Source organism: Pezoporus flaviventris, unplaced genomic scaffold, assembly GCF_033815535.1.
Source record: "Pezoporus flaviventris isolate CSIRO_AGI_PZ_B2104156 unplaced genomic scaffold, CSIRO_AGI_Pfla_v1 ptg000015l, whole genome shotgun sequence".
NCBI lineage: Eukaryota > Metazoa > Chordata > Aves > Psittaciformes > Psittacidae > Pezoporus > Pezoporus flaviventris.
Window position 1 is genome coordinate 6,099,124 of NW_026892563.1, and position 21,732 is coordinate 6,120,855.

Sequence of the window (21,732 nt, forward strand, 5' to 3'; positions counted from 1 at the left end):
GATGGGGTGTAGAACAAAGCAAAAGACCTGCTGTGATAATGACTACACTTACCATTATTGTAGGAAAATAAAACAAAATTGGGGACTCCCTCTCCTTTGAAATAATTACTATCTTCCTGCCACTGTGCTGGGTAGACCTGTGTAGCATAACACATTGTCATGGAGTTATAACAAATTGTAGTCTTGAAGTTTTCTCCCTGAAACTTTTAATAAACTACAAAGGAAAATACTATATATAATCAATGCTTGAATCCTTTACAAACCAGTTTAATAATGATAATCCTTGTAGAAATATTTCTTCTTTTATTATACAAAGATGCTGTATCTGAATGGCAAAGCTTACTTATCCTTTGTATGTGTATTTCTCTTCAGGTCCTTGTTGTTCTTGTGGAAATGGCAAATCCATTATATGAATTCTTTTGTCTTTATCAGGTAGTAGCTTGACTGTGAAATCTCATACAGATACTGAATTGCTGCTACCCAAATGCTTTTATATGTTATATAGTGGGCTGACATATTAAAATAATTTTATCATAGATACAGAAATCTATAAAATTGTGAACTTCTAATACTTTTTATTATCATTTCTGTACACAGAAATCTCTTATAATCTCTGCATTTTCAAGGGGAAGTAGTGACTCTTCCCAGATTATTTACAGCATTAAAATGTGAGAAAAAAATCTGTTGGAAACAAAAAGATGTGAGGCAGACACTGGTGAATAGTTATTCTGGATTTCAGACCCTGTTAAGGAGGGAGGTGCCAGGGTGCAGTGAGAGCTGACTGCCCCCTGAAGTGGGAAGCCTGACCCCAGGGGTGACACTGGCACCCAAGGTTTGCAATTCCACAGCATAGGGGCTAGTTATGGGGTCTGTTGACAGCGCCTGGCATGGCAGGTGGTGAGACAGAGCCGGAGTCTCTCCTGGCGCTCTAGCCAGTATGAGTAAGTCCATGCTGAGATGGACCCCTTACAGTGTTGGTACTGTCCAAGAGGCAGGGCCAGAGCTAGAGCTGGAGGCCAGCACTCCTACAGTGTCTCTGAGCAGTGACTGACGTCTCTGGGATAAGATGAAATGGGGTCCTGGGCCTGTGGGCGGGGAGGCCCCAGGGGAGGCTGGGCAGAGACAGTCAGGCATGGTAATGTTTTGGGGTCTGACAGCAGGTTTTAAAAATTTGGTTTGAACCAGCGTAAAGGGCTTGTCAATCAGCCTGTGAAAGTGAAGGGATAAACAAACCACTTACTTATTTCTCCCTTTTCACAACTCTAAAGTACGGAGTGAGCTCCTATGGTTTGAAGTATAATGTGAATTACAGACCACTAGCTTGAACATCTAATATGGCATGGTCGAGTAAGCATTAAATGAGAGGCAGATTGTTCTCCAAGGGCCTGAGATTACATTGCATTTTTAAGATGGTGTTACAAATGTCAACTGTGGAAAAAGGAAAATACATACCCTGCTGTATATACGTAAAACCACTGATGTTAGTGTTATGTAAACTGATAGTGGTGTTGAGTGGGTTTATTATACTGCATGTAAACATTCTGTCAGAATATCCACAGTGGAGCTTCATCCTCCACATTCTTCTGTCCTTCTTCATTTTGAGGGAAAATTGCTCTCTCATTAGTGAATCAGATGGGAAATACTATTTAGAATTTTTTTGGGGAATTAAATCATTCTTTTAATGTGTGTTGCTTGTCAAAGTACCTAAAATCATCTGCGAGTGTCTGAGGAACATCACGCTTACTTTGTCAAGTAACTATTCAGAAAATTTCAGGAAGACTTAACTTCTAAAAAAGTGCTTTTGTCCTAACTTAGGCTCAAAATTAGAGATTTCTTCACTTACTTTAAGTTGCATCTAGTGATTTTTTTTTTTCCTCAAACATGTTGTTATGTAACTGCTGCTCTTCACTAAGTAGAAAGTGGGAGAAAACAACACCCATAGGAATCTGAAGTATCCCAGCTTTTCTGCTGTTGGTTTTGCTGTAAATAGCTAGTCTTTGAAGATTTACCATAGATAGAAAAAGAGTTTGAATATACTTAGTAGAGCAAGGTTATTGTTATGCTGCTATTGTCAATATTTCAGGAGTTAATTTAGTTGCTTGAAAACACAGACAGAATTATCCAATAAAATTATATTTGCTGTATTAAAAATCTGTCAGTTTTGTCAGAGGTAGCATTTCAGCTAGATATAAGAACAAAGCTATCCATCTGCAAAAAGCAAAGATACAGAATGGTCAAGAAACAATACAAGAGCAGATAATTATGATTAGACATCTCACATGTCAAATCCATGTCATAGTAAGTTGAATATTGGTTACCCATACACACAGATTTGGAAGGAAGACCTTTTTTATTAATTTTGGAAGAATGGCATGTCAAAGCTTCTCTGAAGATAATATTTGAATTTTGTCTCTTTGTCTGACTTTACATACTTGAGACTGAAAAGGGAGAAGTGTTTTATTTATCCTCTTATACATTGCTAGTCTAACTCCCTTTAGAAAGTAAGTAACAATACAACCGTTTTCAATCTAGCTTTCTTTAAACATTGCTATAGAGCTAACTTTTTTTAATATTGTCTGCCAGGCTGTTATCAGTTTTTTGTTTTCTTTCCAGAAAAAGAAATTATAGTTTTATATTTTCCATTAACCAGTTGGCCTAATTAGCATCCTGAGTACACATTTCTTATGCATTCTACTAGATAACTTGTTTTCATCTAGTATTTCAGTTCAATTTGTTCATGTTTTGTTGCAAAAACCTTTCTTCAGTTTCAGATTCTTTGTGATCATGAGTTGTTAGTTATTAAGAGGGAGGCATGTACTTGTACTAACAATACTGGATTGTTTCAAACCTAGGCTGATGCATTTCTTTCTCTAATGTAAAGGCTCCCAGGGATGAACTCCTGTGTATCCACTGCTGTGTTACCCCAGGAGTAAATAACTCATTGGCACACTGTCAAGTGCTTTCCTTTCCTGCCCTTTGTGCACCAGCACTTACAGAATCATAGAATAGTTAGAGTTGGAAAGGACCTTAAGATCATCCAGTTCCAACCCCCCTGCCATGGGCAGGGACACCTCACGCTAAACCATATCACAAAGACGGGGCCTTGAACACCGTCAGGGATGGAGCATTCACAACTTCCTTACGCAACCATAAGGAAGAACTTCTTCCTTATATCTAACCTAAACTTCCCCTGTTTAAGTTTGAACCCATTACCCCTTGTCTTATCACTACAGTCCCTAATGAAGAGTCCCTTTCCAGCATCCTTGTAGGCCCCCTTCAGATACTGACGTCTCCACGCAGTCTTCTCTTCTCCAGGCTGTACAGCCCCAACTTTCTCAGCCTATCTTCACATGGGAGGTGCTCAAGCCCCCTTATCATCCCCATTGACCTCCTCTGGACTATCTCTGACAGCTCCATGTCCTTCTTATGTTCGGAATACCAAAACTGCATACAGTACTCCAAGTGAGTTCTCACAAGAGCAGGATCACCTCCTTCAACCTGCTGGTCAGTCTGCTTTTGATGTAGCTCAGGATATGGTTGGCTTTCTGGGCCGCAAGTGCACACTGAAGCCAGCTCATGTTAAGTTTCTCGTCGACCAACATCTCCAAGTCCTTCTCCATGGGGCTGCTCTGAATCTCTTCTCTGCCCAACCTGTGTCTGTGAACTGTGTAGCTGTGAACTTCTGACTGATTGAGCCAGCCTTGATGAATTATCTGTAAGTGAGGAGGACACCCTTCTGACCGTGGATCCCACAAGGTTCTATGAGACCATTGGAAAGCCACTGGCATTTCCCTTTTTTATATTTCTCCTGAATTAGTACTTTCTTTTCTTAGCCACAACAGCTATCAAATTATGTGTCAGATAGTTTTCACCTATGTAACTATTTTAGCCTATAGTTCAGAGGGACAAGATAGTCATCTGTTTCTTCTAGAGAATTCTCAAGCATATGTATTATATTTCAGGCATCTGCAACCTGCTGCAATTTATTTGTCTCTTACTAGATAAAGCACTCTCCAGAAATCTTCTCCATTACCTATCACATAAAAAAAAGTTACTTAATAAAATAATTAGGAACACATTAAGAGATGTAAACAGTATGCAAAATATGAATGTTTGCTAGTCCATCAGGTTAAGTGCAAATGCTATTGTTGACATTACTGTTTTATAAAAAACTGGGAAAATAAATACTGAACTAGATACCAGGATTTTTCTAGTTCTGACAGAAGGTTTCTTGCTTGTAAAATCATTTTTAACTACTCTAAATGTTTAAGCAATGCATGTTTCTTAACGGAAACTTTTGGGAATGGCAGATTGTATTTTTATATAGAGATACATGAAATGAACTTAAATTTTTCCAGCCAAATTGCCATGTGTACTGTACCATGCATGATGGATGGAGTCTTAAGGAGATGAAAATCTTAACAATGAAAAGAATCTTTAAAAGAAAGCAGTAATGAGTGCCAGGTATAATGTGAAATGTGATGATACAGTTGGTTGGAAAGCTATCCAAAGGACTCTACTGAATTACTATTCACAGCCTGCTTTGCTGCACAGGTGGCGTATTGGCTTTTGGTTATCACTGCTGAAAGCACTGTCACCATTCCTTCAACACTTAGTGCTTTTTTAGTCACCTCTGTTTGTTTTATTTTTTTCTCATGACAGTCACAACTTTCTTGAACTTGGGAATGCTGCTTAGCATGAAGAGGGTGGTTTGCAAAGCAGAACCAGTACCTTATTGCCTTCCTGGTGCTTATGACTAGTTTCTCATGACTTCTTCAGAATTTGATTGCTGAAACTTTCTGTTTCCTGGGACTTCGGAAAGGATTATTTTTATGTCTTTGAAATAGGTGTATTTTCTTCTAGGTAATGTTTTGAGTATTGTTAGGGCTTTCCCTCTGTTCTAGAACAGTAATTGTAGAATCATAGAATGGTTAGGGTTGGAAAGAACCTTAATATCATCTAGTTCCAATACTCTGTCATGGGCAGGGACACCTCCCTGCCCATGTTGCTCTTGACCATGTTGCTCAAGGCTCTGCCCAACCTGGCCTTGGAACACTGTCAGGGATGGAGCATTCACACCTTCAGTGGTGTCATGGTTTAAAACCAGTCAGGCAGCTTGTTCACTCACTTCCCCCCCCCCCCCCCCCCCCCCCCCCCCCGTCTTTCCCCTGGGTTGAGATAAGAACAGTTTAGTAACTAAGGTATAACAGAAATCACTACTGCTACCACCAATAATAATAATGAGAACAGAAATAACAAGGGAAGAGAATACAACACCTCACCACCAGCTGACCGATAACTTGACCTCCAGCCCGACCAAGCACTGACCGATACCTCCTCCGACCCTGCAGTCCCAGCCCTTCTGGGTAACTCTCAGTTGCATCCCGGGCATGATGTGCTATGGTATGGAATATCTCTTTGGTCAGTTTGGGTCAGGTGTCCTGTCTCTGCTTCCTCCCAGCTTCCCCTCCTCCCCGGCAGAGCATGAGGCTCACAAAGTCCTTGGCCAAACCAAAACATCCTTGTTATCACCTCTGTTCCCAAGCTGAAAGTCAAAACACAGCGCTGCACCAGCTACCAAGAAGGAGAAAAATGACAGCAACTGCTGAAACCAGGAAAATTGGGCAGCCTGTTCCAGTGTCTCACCACTCTCACAGTAAAGAATTTCTTCCTTATATCCAGCCTGGATCTTAACCTGTTTAAGCCTGAACCCCTTACGACAATGAAGTGATACTTATTTATGAAATCACACTGGTAAAAATTTACTTTGTCCTTGCAATTTAAGAATTCAAAGTGATTGTTTTCAAGCTGTTTGAGTTGTGTTCTGACTGTACCAAAGATAGGTTCTATTATTACACTAATATCTTGTACTGGTTTTTACACTTTGGGAGATCTAATGACATGCTGTTCAGGGATTTTTAAAGAACTGCTATATAAAAAGAGACTGTTACTGAACAGACATTTTTGTTTATTTGTTTGTTATATATTCAGGTTTTGTTTCTTTGTAATTTTGTTACTCATTCATAATTTATCCAGGACAGTTTTGTGCCTTATTTGGTAGTACTCGCACCAAGAAAGAAACTCTCAGTGTATACCCCAGTTATCACTTGTCAAGAAGGGAAATTGAAAACTGTGAAGTTTTTACTGCTGTTTAAAGTCTTTTCTGTCACGTGAAAATACACAGGCTTAAGGGAAGTTTTGTCTTATTTGGGTTTTTTGTTGTGTGGGATTTTTTTTGCCCCCTTTTTTTTTATTTTATTTTTTAAGTGGACTAATCTTCCTAGCAAACATAAAACTTCCATGATGTTGCCATAGAACAGTCATGAAGTGCTTTGCAGGGTTTACAAGATCCTGCAATTTTGTAATGGAAGATAGTGAAGTAGTTTTGAACATGTGTAAAAGAACGTTCTTCAGTGTTAGGAAGCACGGGAAGAAAAATGATTTTCAGATAATTAGGTAATGGAAGCTGCTAGCATTTATAGGCTAACTGAGAATCAACCCCAAAATTATTGCGAGGGAGTAAGCCAATGGAAAATTTCTTACTTCAATTAAGCTTAATTTGGGTTTTGGGAAAGTCCCAAAATGAACATAAGTAAAATTAGGAAATTAAGAAATGAGAATTTTCTTTTTCATTTTCCTGTCTTATCAGGAATTGCCTTACTATTGTTAATATACTCTCTGCTGAGCTGTTTTGGGAAGCATGTGTGCATGTGTCTCCTCGCAGTGAGTATTCATGACAATTTAAGGAAAAAAGCTTTCTTGGCATTTCCCCAAAGCCTGCTAGTGTTGAGATACAGCTGTATTTCTATTTCTGCATCAATTGAAAAATTAAATACTTGGTGATACAGATGCTAGAGGCTTTCTGTATAATTCATGTGATGATCAATGACACCCTGTACAGAAAACACTTAAAAATATATATATATATATATATATATATATATGCCCTGTTAAAATTTGTGTGGAATATGTTTATCCAGGAATATTCAACATGTTTTCAGCGTTGTGGTTCATGCAGACAAAAAACCCACTACTGAAAACCTGAATTTGTGAATACTGCTTCAAGATGTAAATTATTTCAATTCTTGTTATCATATAAAGAAAAAGCAACTAAAATTCCCTGATTCTTAAAGATTTTGCTCGTTGACTATTCACCCATGCAGTATAAAAGCCAAAAAGTATGTAAAATATGCTAACATTGATGCAGCCTAAAAGGAGCAATTAAGTTTATAACTACCATACATTGTCTCAGCTTTTTGGTGGAGGTAACCGAAAACCAGAACAAAAAAAAAAGTAAAAAGGATTTACGTATATGTCTATGTAGGCTGATTATCTGCCTATCACTTAAAAAACAGCAGACTTGTTCCACTTGTTAAAATAGAAATTCCTTAATGTTATTAAAAAAAAAAAAAAAAAAAAGCTAGGTGACTAAAATAGTCTCATATTAAAACAATTCATTGCCGAAAGGGAATTATTTCTAATTCATGGAGTATCACAATCCAGTTATTCTTAAGAATTTGACTTCTCAGAATTATGACTTTTTATGTCACCTAAAACTTAACTGAGTATGTTACAGTGTCTAGGCCTTAGGCATCTTCATTGCAGCAGTGAAGGCATTTTCTGTGGACTTGTGTGATCCCCCTTGGGATGTTATTTTTATTCCTTTCTGACTTGCTTATTTTGTTTTTACAACCAATTTCACTAGGGTGACATTTTCTAGAATAGTCAGTTGCTCAGGCACTCACCTGGAACAGGGGACATGAGATGTTAAGTGTCTGCTTTGAATCAGTCATATGAATGACGTGAAGCAGATTTTCCAACCTCTCAGACAACTTCCAAAGTCATAAGGCACCAGCTCCCTCCGCTTTACTGACTGCTGACTCTGTTTTGTTTGTTTGAACTTTTGATTTTAACTTTTCTTAACTGAATAAAAGACCAGAAAAGAAATTTCTCTTACTGTGGAAAAGGGAATGGAAGCAGGAGAGAAGGGTTGGAAAACTCTGGGAAGAGCCTATGTAAGATCTTACTTGTTGCTTGTATTATTGCAAGGAGTCAGTAGCTGCTGCTGGGAACCATCCCTCCCCTTTTAAATCCCCATTAGCAGTTAAGTGTTTTCTCATATCTCAAAGACAGTAGCAGACTTTATTTTCTAGGGATTTACCGCAAGCAATGTAGGCAACAGCCAATTTTGCTTATGCCTTTAAGCTAGAGCTGAATCTCTGGGAATAAATGTACATGAGAATGGCTTCCATAGTGGTGTCACATGTTTAAAATGCAATCCATACTATACCATTGTAATAAATATATTTCTTCTTGTTGACAAGTTAAATGAATGATATATGCATGGACCAGGAGAAGAATTTAATTGACTGAACTGTTTCTTACTGATAAATTTGTATTTACTGAGGCTTTCTTTGGTAACTTCAAGCTTTATAGCTACTGCATGGTTTCACAGAAAAATACGTCTAAATACATATGAATACACACATATATATACACACATATATGTGTAGGTATGTATGCATGCCTTTTTATTTCTGTCACAGTAATCTGCAATATTGTGTTTTGATATATGGTCCAAAAGGGTGTGTGTGGATCTGCTTTCACAGTAAGAACCTATTATTTAGTGAATTTGTAATTGTATAGTGAGATCCTGTGGTTCTTTGGACAGTGTTCATTAGGCTTATACAGAGCAAAGAGCTGATTCTTGCTAGTACCCTGGAGGCTGAAGGTACCAACTTCAGGATTCCCTGCAGCACCAGTTAGTGCAGTGACTGAGAAATGAGATTTTGACTTCAGGAAGTCTGACTCAGGTCTGCAGTAAAATGTGGCATAACACTTGGTAATATCTACTAACTGTGCCCCTGGAAAATGAACCTTCATTTCTAGCTTCTAAAATTCCAAGGATTCGTATTATTTATAATTGCCAGTGATCATGAGACTTAGTTAAATTTTAAATTTAACTCAAAATGTTAACATACGCGTAATTTAACTCACAGTAATTGGATATTTCACACTTTAATTGCTACATTGGTAGGCAATTTGTTGCCTAGCGTTTCTTCAGTTGCACATGGATGTAGGTAAATGATAGACCTTCATCTGTGATGCTGAAATGCTAGTTTGTTTACAGCCAATGAATAAGCAAACATATTCATGCTTGTATGTTCTTCTATGAGTATAAATATTGCTATATAAAGTAAGATATCACAAACTGTTGTCATCAGACTGTATTTCCACTCTCTCATCCTCAACAAAGTCATAATGCAGTAAGTTTGCATTTAGTTCTCAAACGTCTTGAAACATAAAGCTAGAAGATGGATTCTGTATGAAGTCATTATTTAAGTAATTCTTCCCATAATGTGCTCTTTTACACCCCCACTATTTCATTTCTAACCTGTTCTTTTCTAAGAAGAAGGTATTTTAAGCTACTGCTTTCAAAAAAAAAATATCTTCGGTACTCAGTAACCTGACTGTCAGTGAAAGTGTAAAAGATTCATAGTCTCTTTTGAAATCAAATCCTGTACCACGTGGTTCCTCTTAAGAAATTTTTGTTGCTGTATGCTGCTGTGATTAACAGAGGTCAATATGAAAAACATTAGTTTTGTGAGTCTTTATTTGTAATACTAAAAAAACATTGATCACAGACCATTTTTTCTCCCATTAGATAAGAATATTTTTGCATAAAATTCTGTAATGACTATAGATAGCCTCTACTGTCTAGCTTGACTAGACAGAAGATTTGTCCTCCCTTTCCCCTTTCAATACATTGAAATGTGAGATGTTAGTCTTATCAGCCATTTCAGAACAAAGCTTATAATCATCATGAATAGATGACACCCTCCTGGTTGTATGAGGAATTAACAGAAAGTTTATTCCCTTCTTCACCAGTTGCTGATACCACCCAATCCTCAGAGGACACAAGTAATAGAAATGCAAAACTTTTATTCACATCTGTTCTGCTAAAAGGCAGGGTACTCAACAAACCAACCACACACTAGCCATATAATATGCACAGTTTGTTAAACAGGCACACTAAAGCAAATAAGCACACTAAAACAAACAAGCACACTAATGCGAATCAGATATATATGTGTATATATAGAGAGAGTAAATAAGCACAGTAAAGCGAATCAGAGGTACATATATGTATAGCACAGAGGAAAATTAGCAATGCATTGAATATTTACTGCATAGAGAGAATAGTGATTAAGAAAAAAATACATCACCAGTTACTTCCAAATCATCATCCAGTCCCACAATTCAAGCTATTAAGCCCCATTGCAGCTGGTGCTAGGAGTATCAGGTAACTGGGAAAATGCCTGCATGGTGCATTCCCCCATAGGTGAGGTTTTGGATTTGGCTACAGGAGGATCCGGCTTTTATATCCTTAGAAAAACTACTGGCTTTATGCCAGATCTGTAATTGTTCACTCGCGGGGGAGCATGCAGTTTCTCATTATCTTGCTGTTGTTCATACCAAGAACATTGGCCAGGCACCCTGGTGTAAGAAGGTCATAGAACAGTTGCACACCTGTGTTTTCCTGCCTCTTTCTGACAAACGGTTCTGAGGAGCATAAACATATATACTCTGCCAAATACACTGACAAAAACCTTACTTTGTTGTGTGTCCCTGTCATGAGTGGGAATCAAAGCTAGGTTCCCATCCGTTATAACATATTAGAGGTGAAGGATGAGCCACATCCTGTGACTCACCTCTCTCCCATCCTTATATCATCGTCTTCTAATTTAGTGTTAGTTTGAACTTGCTCATGGGATTTCAGCTCATCTAAAAGGAAGTCTCTGCTACATCTGTGGGAGTGTCTTTTGCTTTCTCTCTTATTTTTCCCATTTCACTGTTCCTAAGAAGATGACCAGATTTGCTTTTTATTAATTTTTCATTTCATTGTGATTCTTGTGCTCAATCTATGGAATAAATAAATGGAAGCAAAACTAATGAATAAGGGCATTATTTTCTCTTTCCTGTTTGGGGTGGGGGAAATAGATTATATGATTAAAAAAAAAGTTAGACGTTATTTTGCAGGCTTAGTGGAATGATCACACTTTTTTCATCGAATAATTTGATAAAACTGTTTCATTCTGGAGATCTGTTAGAAAGTTTTAACAGGACCCAGTGAATTTTCGATGAGTAGATAAAACTCGAACTTAAGCACCAACATTAAATGTAGTGTGTGCATGTGTTTGTTTTATGGTGATTTTAGTTTACATATTTTTTGTCAGGAACAGTAGATAATTTTTTGTGCATTAAATTGCTCACAAACACATATTCAACATTTGCACAATGTCAGGATTATCATTAGTTGCTTCAAGGTTGTTTCAATGCCAATATAAAACCAGTGTTTCTTTCTTCTTTTTGATATTCCAGGAAGCAGTCACAGAAAGACAGAAGATGAAAGTTCCTATTCCCAACTTGATTGTCTTGTATGCTACTGTAACTCAGAGCTTGAAGGTTGTGACCAAAAGGGGATCAGGTAAGTAAATCTCTATCTCTGTGGTTACTGTGTTGTTTGGAACAAAGTGCTTAATACATACGAAGAAGTACAAATATAAACTGAGATGTTACAGTGATTTGTAACAAAATTAAGAGGATTTCAAACTCTGCAGCAAAAATATTTAGTAGCTTCTGTATCTTTTCAGACTGTATTATGGTGTGTAAACTTGATGCAAAAACCCCAAATATGTTAAAATCAGATACTTAATGTGAAATCAATGTTATCATTCATCTACTGAAGGAAAGTTATTTCCAGAACTATTTAACTTACTTAAAAGACTTTGTTGCAGTCAGTGTTGTTAGTGTGAGCTACTAGATTAGCTGTTTGACTATATACTTTATTGTGAAGAATCTCTTGGAAATTCAGATAATACAGTTTTGGTTTAGGCTACTGTTTTTTGTAATACAACAAAGAGATTGAGCACAGCAAATTTAATAACCATGAAAAGTGAGCAACAAAATATATTTTTGAAAGGGCTACTTGATACGTGGTTGAAGAGTTTAATTCAACAAAGAAAAACCAGGCAGTTTTTCAGAAACCAAGCAGAGGTTGCCATGTTTACCAAACATCTTTCATACTGTTACTATAATTATCTTCATATATAAATGAAGGGAACACCAATATTGAGACAATTGAATAGGTTTTTTTTTTTTTTTTTTGTCTGTGACCCTGAAATTCTGATTTTTCATTCCTTCACTTTTCACTGGATAATAATAATAAAAAAAAAAAAAAGCAGGATGTTGCTGCTCTAAACTGTCTTGCTCTTTGGCACCAAAAGACACTAATCCTTAATGGGTGTCTTGATCCCATGTTGTTGTAATTAGTTAATTAGGTTTGTTGTTATTAGTAGTTTTGGCATTGGAATGGTTTAGGTAGCTTTTGTTGTACTGTTCCACAAGTCTGGCTCTGATTTCTTTTTGTATTTCTTTAAATTTGTTTCCAGATGGTGTTGGTTGTTGTAAACTGGTGCTTAGGGAGGACATAGGTCTTCATACATTCTGGACAACAGCTTAAATCATATCTTGTATTTTCAATGGATTATATTTGTAATAATACTATAAAACTGATTATATGTTCAATATTGTAGTGACTGGAAATGTAGATGGAGGGAAGGCAAGTAAGTACCACTATAAACTACGGCTTGAGATTAGAATATATTTAAATTCAAGAAAACTGGAGTTTACGGAGTGTGTGCAAGCAAAGGAGTTGGTGATCTCTATATCATGATATCATCAAAAGGTGTTTGTAATACGATGTTGAAGCCTAGATAGATATCACAGATATCCTTTGAATGTGTGTCCTGGGTTCAGCAGTAGCAGTCATGTTTTTTTCCTTTGTGTTAACTGGTGCAGTGCTGTGTTTTGACTTCTAGTTGGTTCACCAACACTGTTCTCAAACTAGAAGTCAAAACACAGCACTGCACCAGTTAACACAAAGGAAAAAACATGACTGCTACTGCTGAACCCAGGACAATGTGTCTGGGTGAGGAGGTTCTGTTTGGTTAATATTTAATACTTGTAAATTTAAGATGAGGCCTCTTAATCCAAATTTAGTATAAACTTTATTGATTATCTTAAAGTAAATTTCACAATGACATCCATTTTTAAGGAACCAAAAAATAGCCAGTCATCAGTTACCTTTACTTGAATGTGACAATAATAAGAACTTGGGCTGGTTTTTTGCATTTTTTTTTTTCATCATTTTTGTCTGTATTGTCTTCCTCTGATTAACCAATGCAAGGAAGAGCAGTAAATATGCATTTTAATTTTTGTTTGGTAAAGTAATGTAGTTGCTATAATAACAGCAAGAGAAAGAGCATACATTACTTTCTAAGATGTACAGAATGTATTCTCATACTGATGCTGTCATAAAAAGGAAAAACTGTAATGGAAATCTTTGGATAATGCCTTACTACAGTAAAATGTAACATGGGGTTTTTGATATTATCACGTGAGATCTGCTTATCCTGTATATAGTTTCAATTAGCTGTATCACCAAGAGGGTTGATTATCATAATGTAAGTGCAAAGGAAAAAGCTGATTTTCTGAAATCTCAAATCCTGCTGCCTTTGGTCATGTCATGTAGTGACTTGAGATCGGACTTGCACAGAAGTAGGTGGAATATAATAACGTGTTGCTGCTTAGTTTGTTTTTTTTTTGTTGTTTTTGTTGTCCTTTGGTTTGGTTTGGTTTGGTTTGTTTTCCCTCCTTTGGATGCTCATGAGGCCTATTCAGCAATCCAGAAGTGTTTTTACAAAGAAAACTTTAACAGAAGTTTTAGCAAAATAAGATGCACTTATCTGTACTTTGAAAATAGAAACGGTTTCCTGCACGTGATGCAGCATGTAATTGGAAGCAGGAAGGAAAAATCAACTTGGAAAACAGAACTCTAGTTTTGTTAACATGTTAACCAGAGGCAGAGGGTGGTGACAACATAGTTAAGTCTCTTTAGTTAGTTCTACTTGTGAGTTTACTTCATCCTTGAAATGTCAGCATTAAAGTACAATTAATAGCAAAATAAAGATGTTGGCATATTTTTATACTTATGAGATGATATAATTATAAACAGGGAGTAGTAGTATAAACCTTTTAGTGATGTCTTACTTTTGTGCACTTTCTTCTGTTAAAAGGAATATATTTAAAGAAGTTGTTGCATTAATATGCTAAATAGTTATCTGAATTGTGACTTATTCCTTCTCATCACTTATGTTGAATTTATTTCTAAGCACCAGACGTGAAAACACAGATTTTGTGTTCTTTATGTATTTAACTTCATTATTTTATGTTAAAAAGAGTTCTATTCTTCGAAATACATATTTTGTATACTGTCATTTAGATTTTTCCTAGTAGAGTGCTTCAGCTCTAAGTTTGTTATCAACTGTACTAAAATGATAGTGATTAGTAAGAGTTTCTCCTTCCATTAGAAATACACTTCCAACCACTTCTCTGATCTGTCAAGAACATGAGAACCTACCTTCATAAAGTCATGTGGAATACTTCACAGACTCAATTCCTGGTTTTATTTCTAAAAATGGATAACAGCTCTGACAGTCTATTGGCTTTTAGGACTGACATTATATCAAAGATTTAGCTGTATGTGTAAACAGTATCAATCTAGTATTCTTTTTTTTTTTTTTTTTTTTGATTGAAAAGCAGGTCAAAAAAACATTACAAGAGATAGTCTAGGTTGTGCTCATTGGATTAAATCTCTGATCATGAGAGCTGTCATTATGAAAGGCACTTAAATAACGTTACATAAAGGCAGGTCTTGAATCATTCTACCACTTTGTGCTATTTATCAGTTAAATATAACAGTACAGGGCATAAAGTGAAGAGTATTAATCAAATATTTATTACATTAGCAGGAAAACATGCTTTAAATTAGCTTGTTCATAACTGTGTGATGTACCTGTTTAGCACATTATCTTGTATGCATGATTCTGCTTCTATCTCTCAGAAGATGCTTTTTTTTTTTCCAGTTGATATTTTAAATAATTTCTGTAATGCAATGAACCATTTCAAATTACTCCTTAACATGCAGTGGATTTATTTTACATTAGGAGTGTAATTGTTTGTTACATAAGAATGGTTGGGTAAGCAGTTCCAGTAGCAATTCCATTGCTAAATATAAATGATTTAAGAAATTTCTTCTAATATCCACATATAAAAAAAACTAAATTGGTCTTATTCACACCTAAACTTTTCCTGTCAATTGTGGTTGAAATTACAACTCTAAAAGTTATAGTTTTTTTCTTCTCAAAAAAAGAAAGAAAACATCCTTTGCCTTAAGCTTTGCTGTTCCAGCCACTGATGTCAGAGTAGATGTAATGTTTGCTAATTGTACATTTTAGCTATTCAATGAAGTCCCCATGAGCTTCTCCAGAGGTTTCAGAGCCTGCAACAGTAACTGCAAAGATGAACTTTAATTTGGCACACAGTGGATATCAGATGTAATCTACTGAATGGGAAGCTGATTCTAGCATTACTTCTTGGCTTTTTGAGATATCTGAAAGCGTCTTGCTTCATGAAACAATTCCTGTCTTTGATCACTATGTCCTGCTTGATGCAAAGGAAGAATAAATACTTAAAGCATTCATACTTTGATTCATTCAGCACATGGTTTTACTGCAATGGTCTTAAACCTCAAAAGTGTGGGAAATAATGCCTGGTATTTAACATGATGCCAAACTTCATATAAATTTACAAAATGCGTAAAAATGTGTAGATGTATTGTTTGTGCAGTCTGCCGACTATCTAGCAACTAATTGCTAAGTTCAGTCTTTAATAGTATTTTGATAACTTTATGGTAATGCATTTCTAAATGTTTTCCTTTCAGTGATTTTTCCTGAAATTATCCTGTTTCATAGTCCTAAATAAAGTGATTATTTTTTTTTTTTTTTTAGCTATATGGTTTTACATCCTTAGAAACTCACGTTTCTTAAAGTCTGTTCTTTTCAGGTTGAGTGGTATTTGATCACTTGTGGTGAATAGAGTTTTTGCTTATGAATTATTTAATATTCATCAAAGAGGAAGTAGGTTAGGAAAGAGCCTCATGCTGATCGCTACAGATTTTTTTCCATGTAACACGTATATAGTATAAAATACTTGAACACTGCATTGCCACCTGGTGCTTTTTTCCAAGCATGCTCAATAGACAAAGGAAAGAATTTTTTTTTTTTATTTTTGTGGTTTTTTTTGTGTTTAACCAGATCTGATAAAAGGGAGAATGGGGTGAAAAGTATGTAAAAAAAATTATCACATAAAGAATGGTATCATATTAGTATAATTAGATAATAGTAGTGTAGTGGCATTTTATACACTCACATTGCCTAATGGCAATCTGGTGTTGCCTTGTATCAAAAAAGGTGAGAGTTGTTATTACTGTTTGTAGTTCTCTGTTTTTTTTTTCTGCTCATTATCATGCATTACAAGTTAGTTGATATTCTGTGTTCAGTTCTGCTGAATGGAAATTTTCTTTTCTAGGTTAAATTTATTCTATGATTGAATAATTTAACTGGAAAAACAATCTTTCCAGTGATGGTTTATTAGGATATGTATGAGATCCGTCACATCATTATGATGACATTAAAGTCTATAGACGTATTTTGTTATGTAGTAGATTACTTCTCTTTTTAAGAAGTAATTCTGTGCCTTAGCTGTTACAAATGAATATGGGTGGTTCTAGTTGTTGCACTTGTATGGAAGATCCACACTGTGAAAAACAGAAGGACCTTTGACATTGTGACATTGGTATTTCTGAGTTTTAGTTTGTTTTGTAAGAGCAAAATATGAATTTTAACTAGGTAAAGATAATCCAAGACTTTTTTTTTTGTTTCTAAAACTAGTAGAATTCTGAGGAACAGATTAGAAATATATATATGAAAATTCTCATGTAGTTATTTTATTTGACAAATTCCATACTTGTTAAGAACTATGAGCAGACATTTTTCTAAATTATGGTCCTCTATAAATTTTTTTATTAATTGTTTCTCATGTAAGGATAAGTGTATTGTAGAAAATAATATCAGATGTATAAAGAATATCTCTTCACAAGTAAGATGGTTTTTCAAAACAATTTCTTTTAACTGCAAAAGAAACACATGATCAGTGCAATGTAGGCATTAGCATCAGCAAAGCCAAGATTTTACATCTCATGACAAACATTGTAGTGAGAACTCATTAATGTATCAATTAATAAAACAGAAAAAAAAATATCCATGGAATAGACATTACTCACCTGGGCCATATGTAAGGAATATATCTACAAAAGTCAAGACAGTTTGAGAACTCTTTTCAGGTAGGAAGAATTTTTAAGTTTAGTTTAACCGTTTGTACCTTATAATTGAATTGTCACTATTTTACAGAAAATAATTTAGTATATATATCTAGAATCCAGCATACATGACAAAAATACCTTGAGAAATTGCACACAAGTAAGTGCTGAGGCTTAGCAGAGGTCTGATACCCAGTATTTGAGATTTTGTATTTTTTTTTTTTTATTTCTTTTTTTATAACCCTTCAGGGTGAGACTTGGTGTTCTAAGTGCATAGTACTACATAAGTCATGCTATTCTTCTTAGAGTCTTTCCTTCAGTGGAGCCATTCTGCCATTCTCTTTCTCATTCTGCCTGTGTCTTGACTACCTAAGTATTTTCTTTTTGGATTCTTGTCAAAAGGTAATTAGTTGATGAATGTCATATTGGATCTGATATGTACTGAATAGTAATCATATGGGTCAAAAATAATTTATCTGTTGTTCTCCTTATACAGTTTATAGGCAGAACACTCTCATATACAGTACTCCAGCTATGCTGGTCTTGGAGCAAAGCATTTGCAGCAATTAAAGCATATGCTTCTTGCAAGCCATAGGACTTTATGTCAATTGATATTAATGGCCCCTAGCTATTGTTTTCACTCTGTTACAGAATGTTAGTTTTCCATTATTAATTGATGAGACTTGTGGCTTGTCGGGCAGTTACACAGAACCTGAAATAATATCTGTCTACCTGATGTATAAGATTAACTTCTGTGAGGAAGGAGTTTTTAAGTTGGAACAATTAAGATTACTGTTATTACTATGAAAACCTTTTTCTGTTTCTCTTTGGTGACAAGAAACAAAAAGTGAGAGTCCTCAGAAAAAAAACCATATATATTATTGCACTGGGTGGGGGTGGGAATATTTTTCATCATGACTTGATTAAGAAGTTTACCTTATTTCATCTGAGAATTGTTCAAAAAAAACCCAATCATTCTGAATTGCCATATAAATGTTCAGCCTTGGTTGTGGTTTGCAGCTGTGGGGCTGAACTGGGAAAACTCTGTGAAACATTTTTTGTTTTTAGGGAGAAGACAGAGGAAGATAAGGGGAAACCTTTATGTCTAAACCCGCAGTGGAGATAAACAGAAATCCCTGAGCTTCATTCTGAAGGAACTTTATCTCCTTATCTAATAATTTGTTCCATATTGATTTTATTAGCACTAATATTTTTCTGGTTTTTTTTGGTCTGATTTAAAGATGGTTGTTCCTCCTCATTTATTGTATAGTAGAAATCAGTAGCTTTTATTTTTAATAAAAATACATGCTTCCCATATACAGTTGGCATAAGCAAAATAGTTGAAGAATTAATTGTGTGTATCCACTTTCTTGGATTTTACCTAATTACTTCGCAAGATATAAACCTTGTATATCAGTAGAGGAGGGTGAATTTGCTTTCTTAGGTGCACATTTCTTTTAAAGATAGAAAATCTTCAACAATACCCTTGAATATATAGTAAGTCCTGTGAGATGGTAAATAATACCACAGTATGTGAAAAGCCTGTGCATTAGCAAAGGGTCAACATTTTGTAGTGTGTAATACATACTAAGAAATGACTAATGATAGTAAAGGAGACAAAGCAAAATCTAAAGCCAAAAGGACAGTAATAAATATTCTTACATAGTTTGATCATTGAGTTTTAGTGGAGATTCAGATTGACTCTCTGCTTCCACAGACTCTGTTTTCCCTGGGGAATGGTTAGCAGTTGTTTCAGTGATTGCCATCTGTTGGCAAATGGCCTAGAAGATGCAAAAAAAAACAAGTGACCTTTGATCAGAAATAGCTGTTGCAGAAGATTTATTTATTTGAATATTATGCTGTCAATTTTATGTAGAATAATGACTGTGGAAAATAAGGAGAAAAATAGCCTCAAGGGCAAGTAATAGCCAGCTGATAGGTTTTTCTTTTTTATTTAAGTGTACTCAGTTGTTAAATATTATTAAAATCCAGAAATAAGGGCTGTGATATGAAGTTTCGCGCATTAGAATATGTTCTGTTGCTACGCCTAAAGAAAATAAAAATCTATGCAATCTGTCCTAGATTAAAATGCTTTCTGACTTTGTCTTCCTGAAAGATAAAGGGAGAAAGTGCTCTCAGTACTGCATACACAGACATATGGGAAGCAACTTAGCATGAAATGAGAAGGTTGTCCTTTTAGATTGCAGTTCTGAAATTTTCAGCCATTCTTGCTCATACTTGGTGTTGCTGTTATGGTCTCTATTTCAAATGCAAAATGCACATTGCCCATCATTATTTTAAGATGCATACTTTATCTGTTTTCCGAAAGCTTCTTGCAGTTTTAAGTAAAATTATCAGACTGCGATAATGGCAAATTATGACACAGTTGTGTTAGTTGAAAGATGAGTGCTCCATAATTTGATCATCTTGTTCTGAACGCTTAACTCATTTCAGGAAACTGTCAGGTGTACAGTTCCAAAGCACATAATTGTGTTCAAGCAATCTGCAACTGCATTTGGAGAAGCACAGTTCCAAAAATGGCTTTTTTGCATCCTTGGCAAAAAAAGAACAATTTTTACTCTCTTTTAAGTCAAATTCGATTCCAGTTAAAATGCTTCCAATTGATAATTCCAATTTTAATTACAGAACCACTTAAGTTGAAAGGGACGTCTCAAGATGATATAGTATGATGTCCCTGGTTGAAGCAATGTCAGCTACAGCAGGTTGCTCAGGACTGCAAGCAGTTGAATTAAGTGATTTCAGGACTGTTTTTTAAGGAATATATTTAAGGTGCTTAGGGAGACCTTTTAGAGGCTGTATGTTCATGCTGTAGTCCCTGACCCTCAGTTTTTCCAGTTTGCAACTTTCCTAAACATTTCGTTAACTGGGAGTTGTCTCATTTCCCAGTGGAAATTGTGGCATGTTTAGGACAGTAGCTCCAAATTGCTCTAATGTGGAGTTGCAATATACCAAGGAAACACCTGGAACTATTGTCATGTCAGGTTCTAAAATGTGACCTAATTGCAAGCAGCATCAGTTAAAATTACTTAATACCTGTTCAGGATGTTCAGTTTCTTTCACAATAAGATTATTTATTTTCTGGAAATAAAAAATGTTTTCAAACTCTATTGAAACATAAGCCAGTAAATGAGGCATGTGTGAAGCTATGTGAAATAATGAGTGTACAGAATCTGTGCTTTATCTTTCTCTTGCCATCTTACTTTTAACCATAGTTAATATTCTTGATAATACAAGAAACATAGTATTTTCTTATGGGAAAAGTAATTGGGTAATACTAAGCATGTTACCTTCATGCATTTTTACATAATTCAGTATGATCCTTTTTCTAATGAGGTTTGTCATATTAGGTAGAACAAAGGCAGTGGATATAAAAATTTAAAGAGCAGGCCATAGAGTCAACAGCTTCAAAGAAAATCTGCAACCTACGTGGGTTGTCTGCATAAGAAGAGCGCAGCTTGAAGCAAAGCTGCTCTTAATGCTATGTTTTGTTTTTTTTTAAGTGTAAGTTTGGCTTGTGTGAAACTCCTGAGTTTTCTGCTGAATGCCATTGGCCATGTAACTCAGAGTGAATCCTGAAGGCAAAATAGAGAGATAGGCAAGGAACAATGAAAAAGTAACTGTGCCATGAGGGAAGGCTTAATTCCTTCCCAGGGATCATGAAGCCTATAGAGAAGCTGTTAAGCTGTTGGTAAGTGATCACTTGGGTGCACACAGCAAAGGAGGAGGGAAAAAATGGAGCAATATTGTCAAATTCTGAGCCCTTTCTAATCAAACAAGTTGAGACAGGTATGACAAGGATTCAGGATACCTTTTCTAGGAGTGACCACTGCATACCTCATGATTTCATGAGGGGCCTCCTTGAGACGAGCAAATGCCCTGCTTTTATTCTGCTGACTATGCTAGGCCACTTTAAGCACCTTGCAACAAAATCACTTTCTCATATTGTAAGTTAATTTTTGCCATAGGCAGTGTTTTAAATATAGTTTGCATATTTATAATTTGAGACAAAATCAAATTTTAAGCTTTATAGTTTTCTAAGAAATTGAATAAGGGTCAGTGACAGAACATTCTAGTTGGGTAATGTTTTTTGAAATAATTATTCAGCAGAATTGCAAGTAAGTATAAATGTACAAATAGGTATGCATTCATTTTATAGTATGCAACTTGCTGTAAAGTTTTAGCAAAGTGATACTATTAAGGATGAAGTAGGAAGCTTAAAAAAGGCAAAGTCTGGGAAGAAATCATAGCAAACCATGTTTTTCAGAAAATGCATTTTTATTGCAAAAAGTAGTTTTCAAGGAGTAGAGGAACAAATTGGGTCAGAGTATGAGGAATGATGGAATAGGATGGCTTATATTTTAAAATTGTAATAATTTTTCTATATATATTTGAAATTTATTCCATAAAACACTTGAAAATAATTCATATAC

At 35.5% G+C, this 21,732-nt stretch overlaps 1 protein-coding gene across 3 annotated transcripts in view; it reads left to right on the plus strand.

Moving 5' to 3' along the window:
* The window catches only part of IL1RAPL1 (interleukin 1 receptor accessory protein like 1), a 735,754-nt gene that overhangs the window by 71,045 nt on the left and 642,977 nt on the right, over positions 1 to 21,732 (plus strand). For all 3 annotated transcript variants that reach the window (XM_061453322.1, XM_061453320.1, XM_061453321.1), the window contains exon 2: positions 11,383 to 11,488. Coding sequence is in view for 2 of the 3 variants with exons in the window: in XM_061453320.1 (XP_061309304.1) it covers positions 11,407 to 11,488 (82 nt within the window). In the remaining variant the exon portion in view is untranslated. The remainder of the gene's footprint in view (positions 1 to 11,382; positions 11,489 to 21,732) is intronic.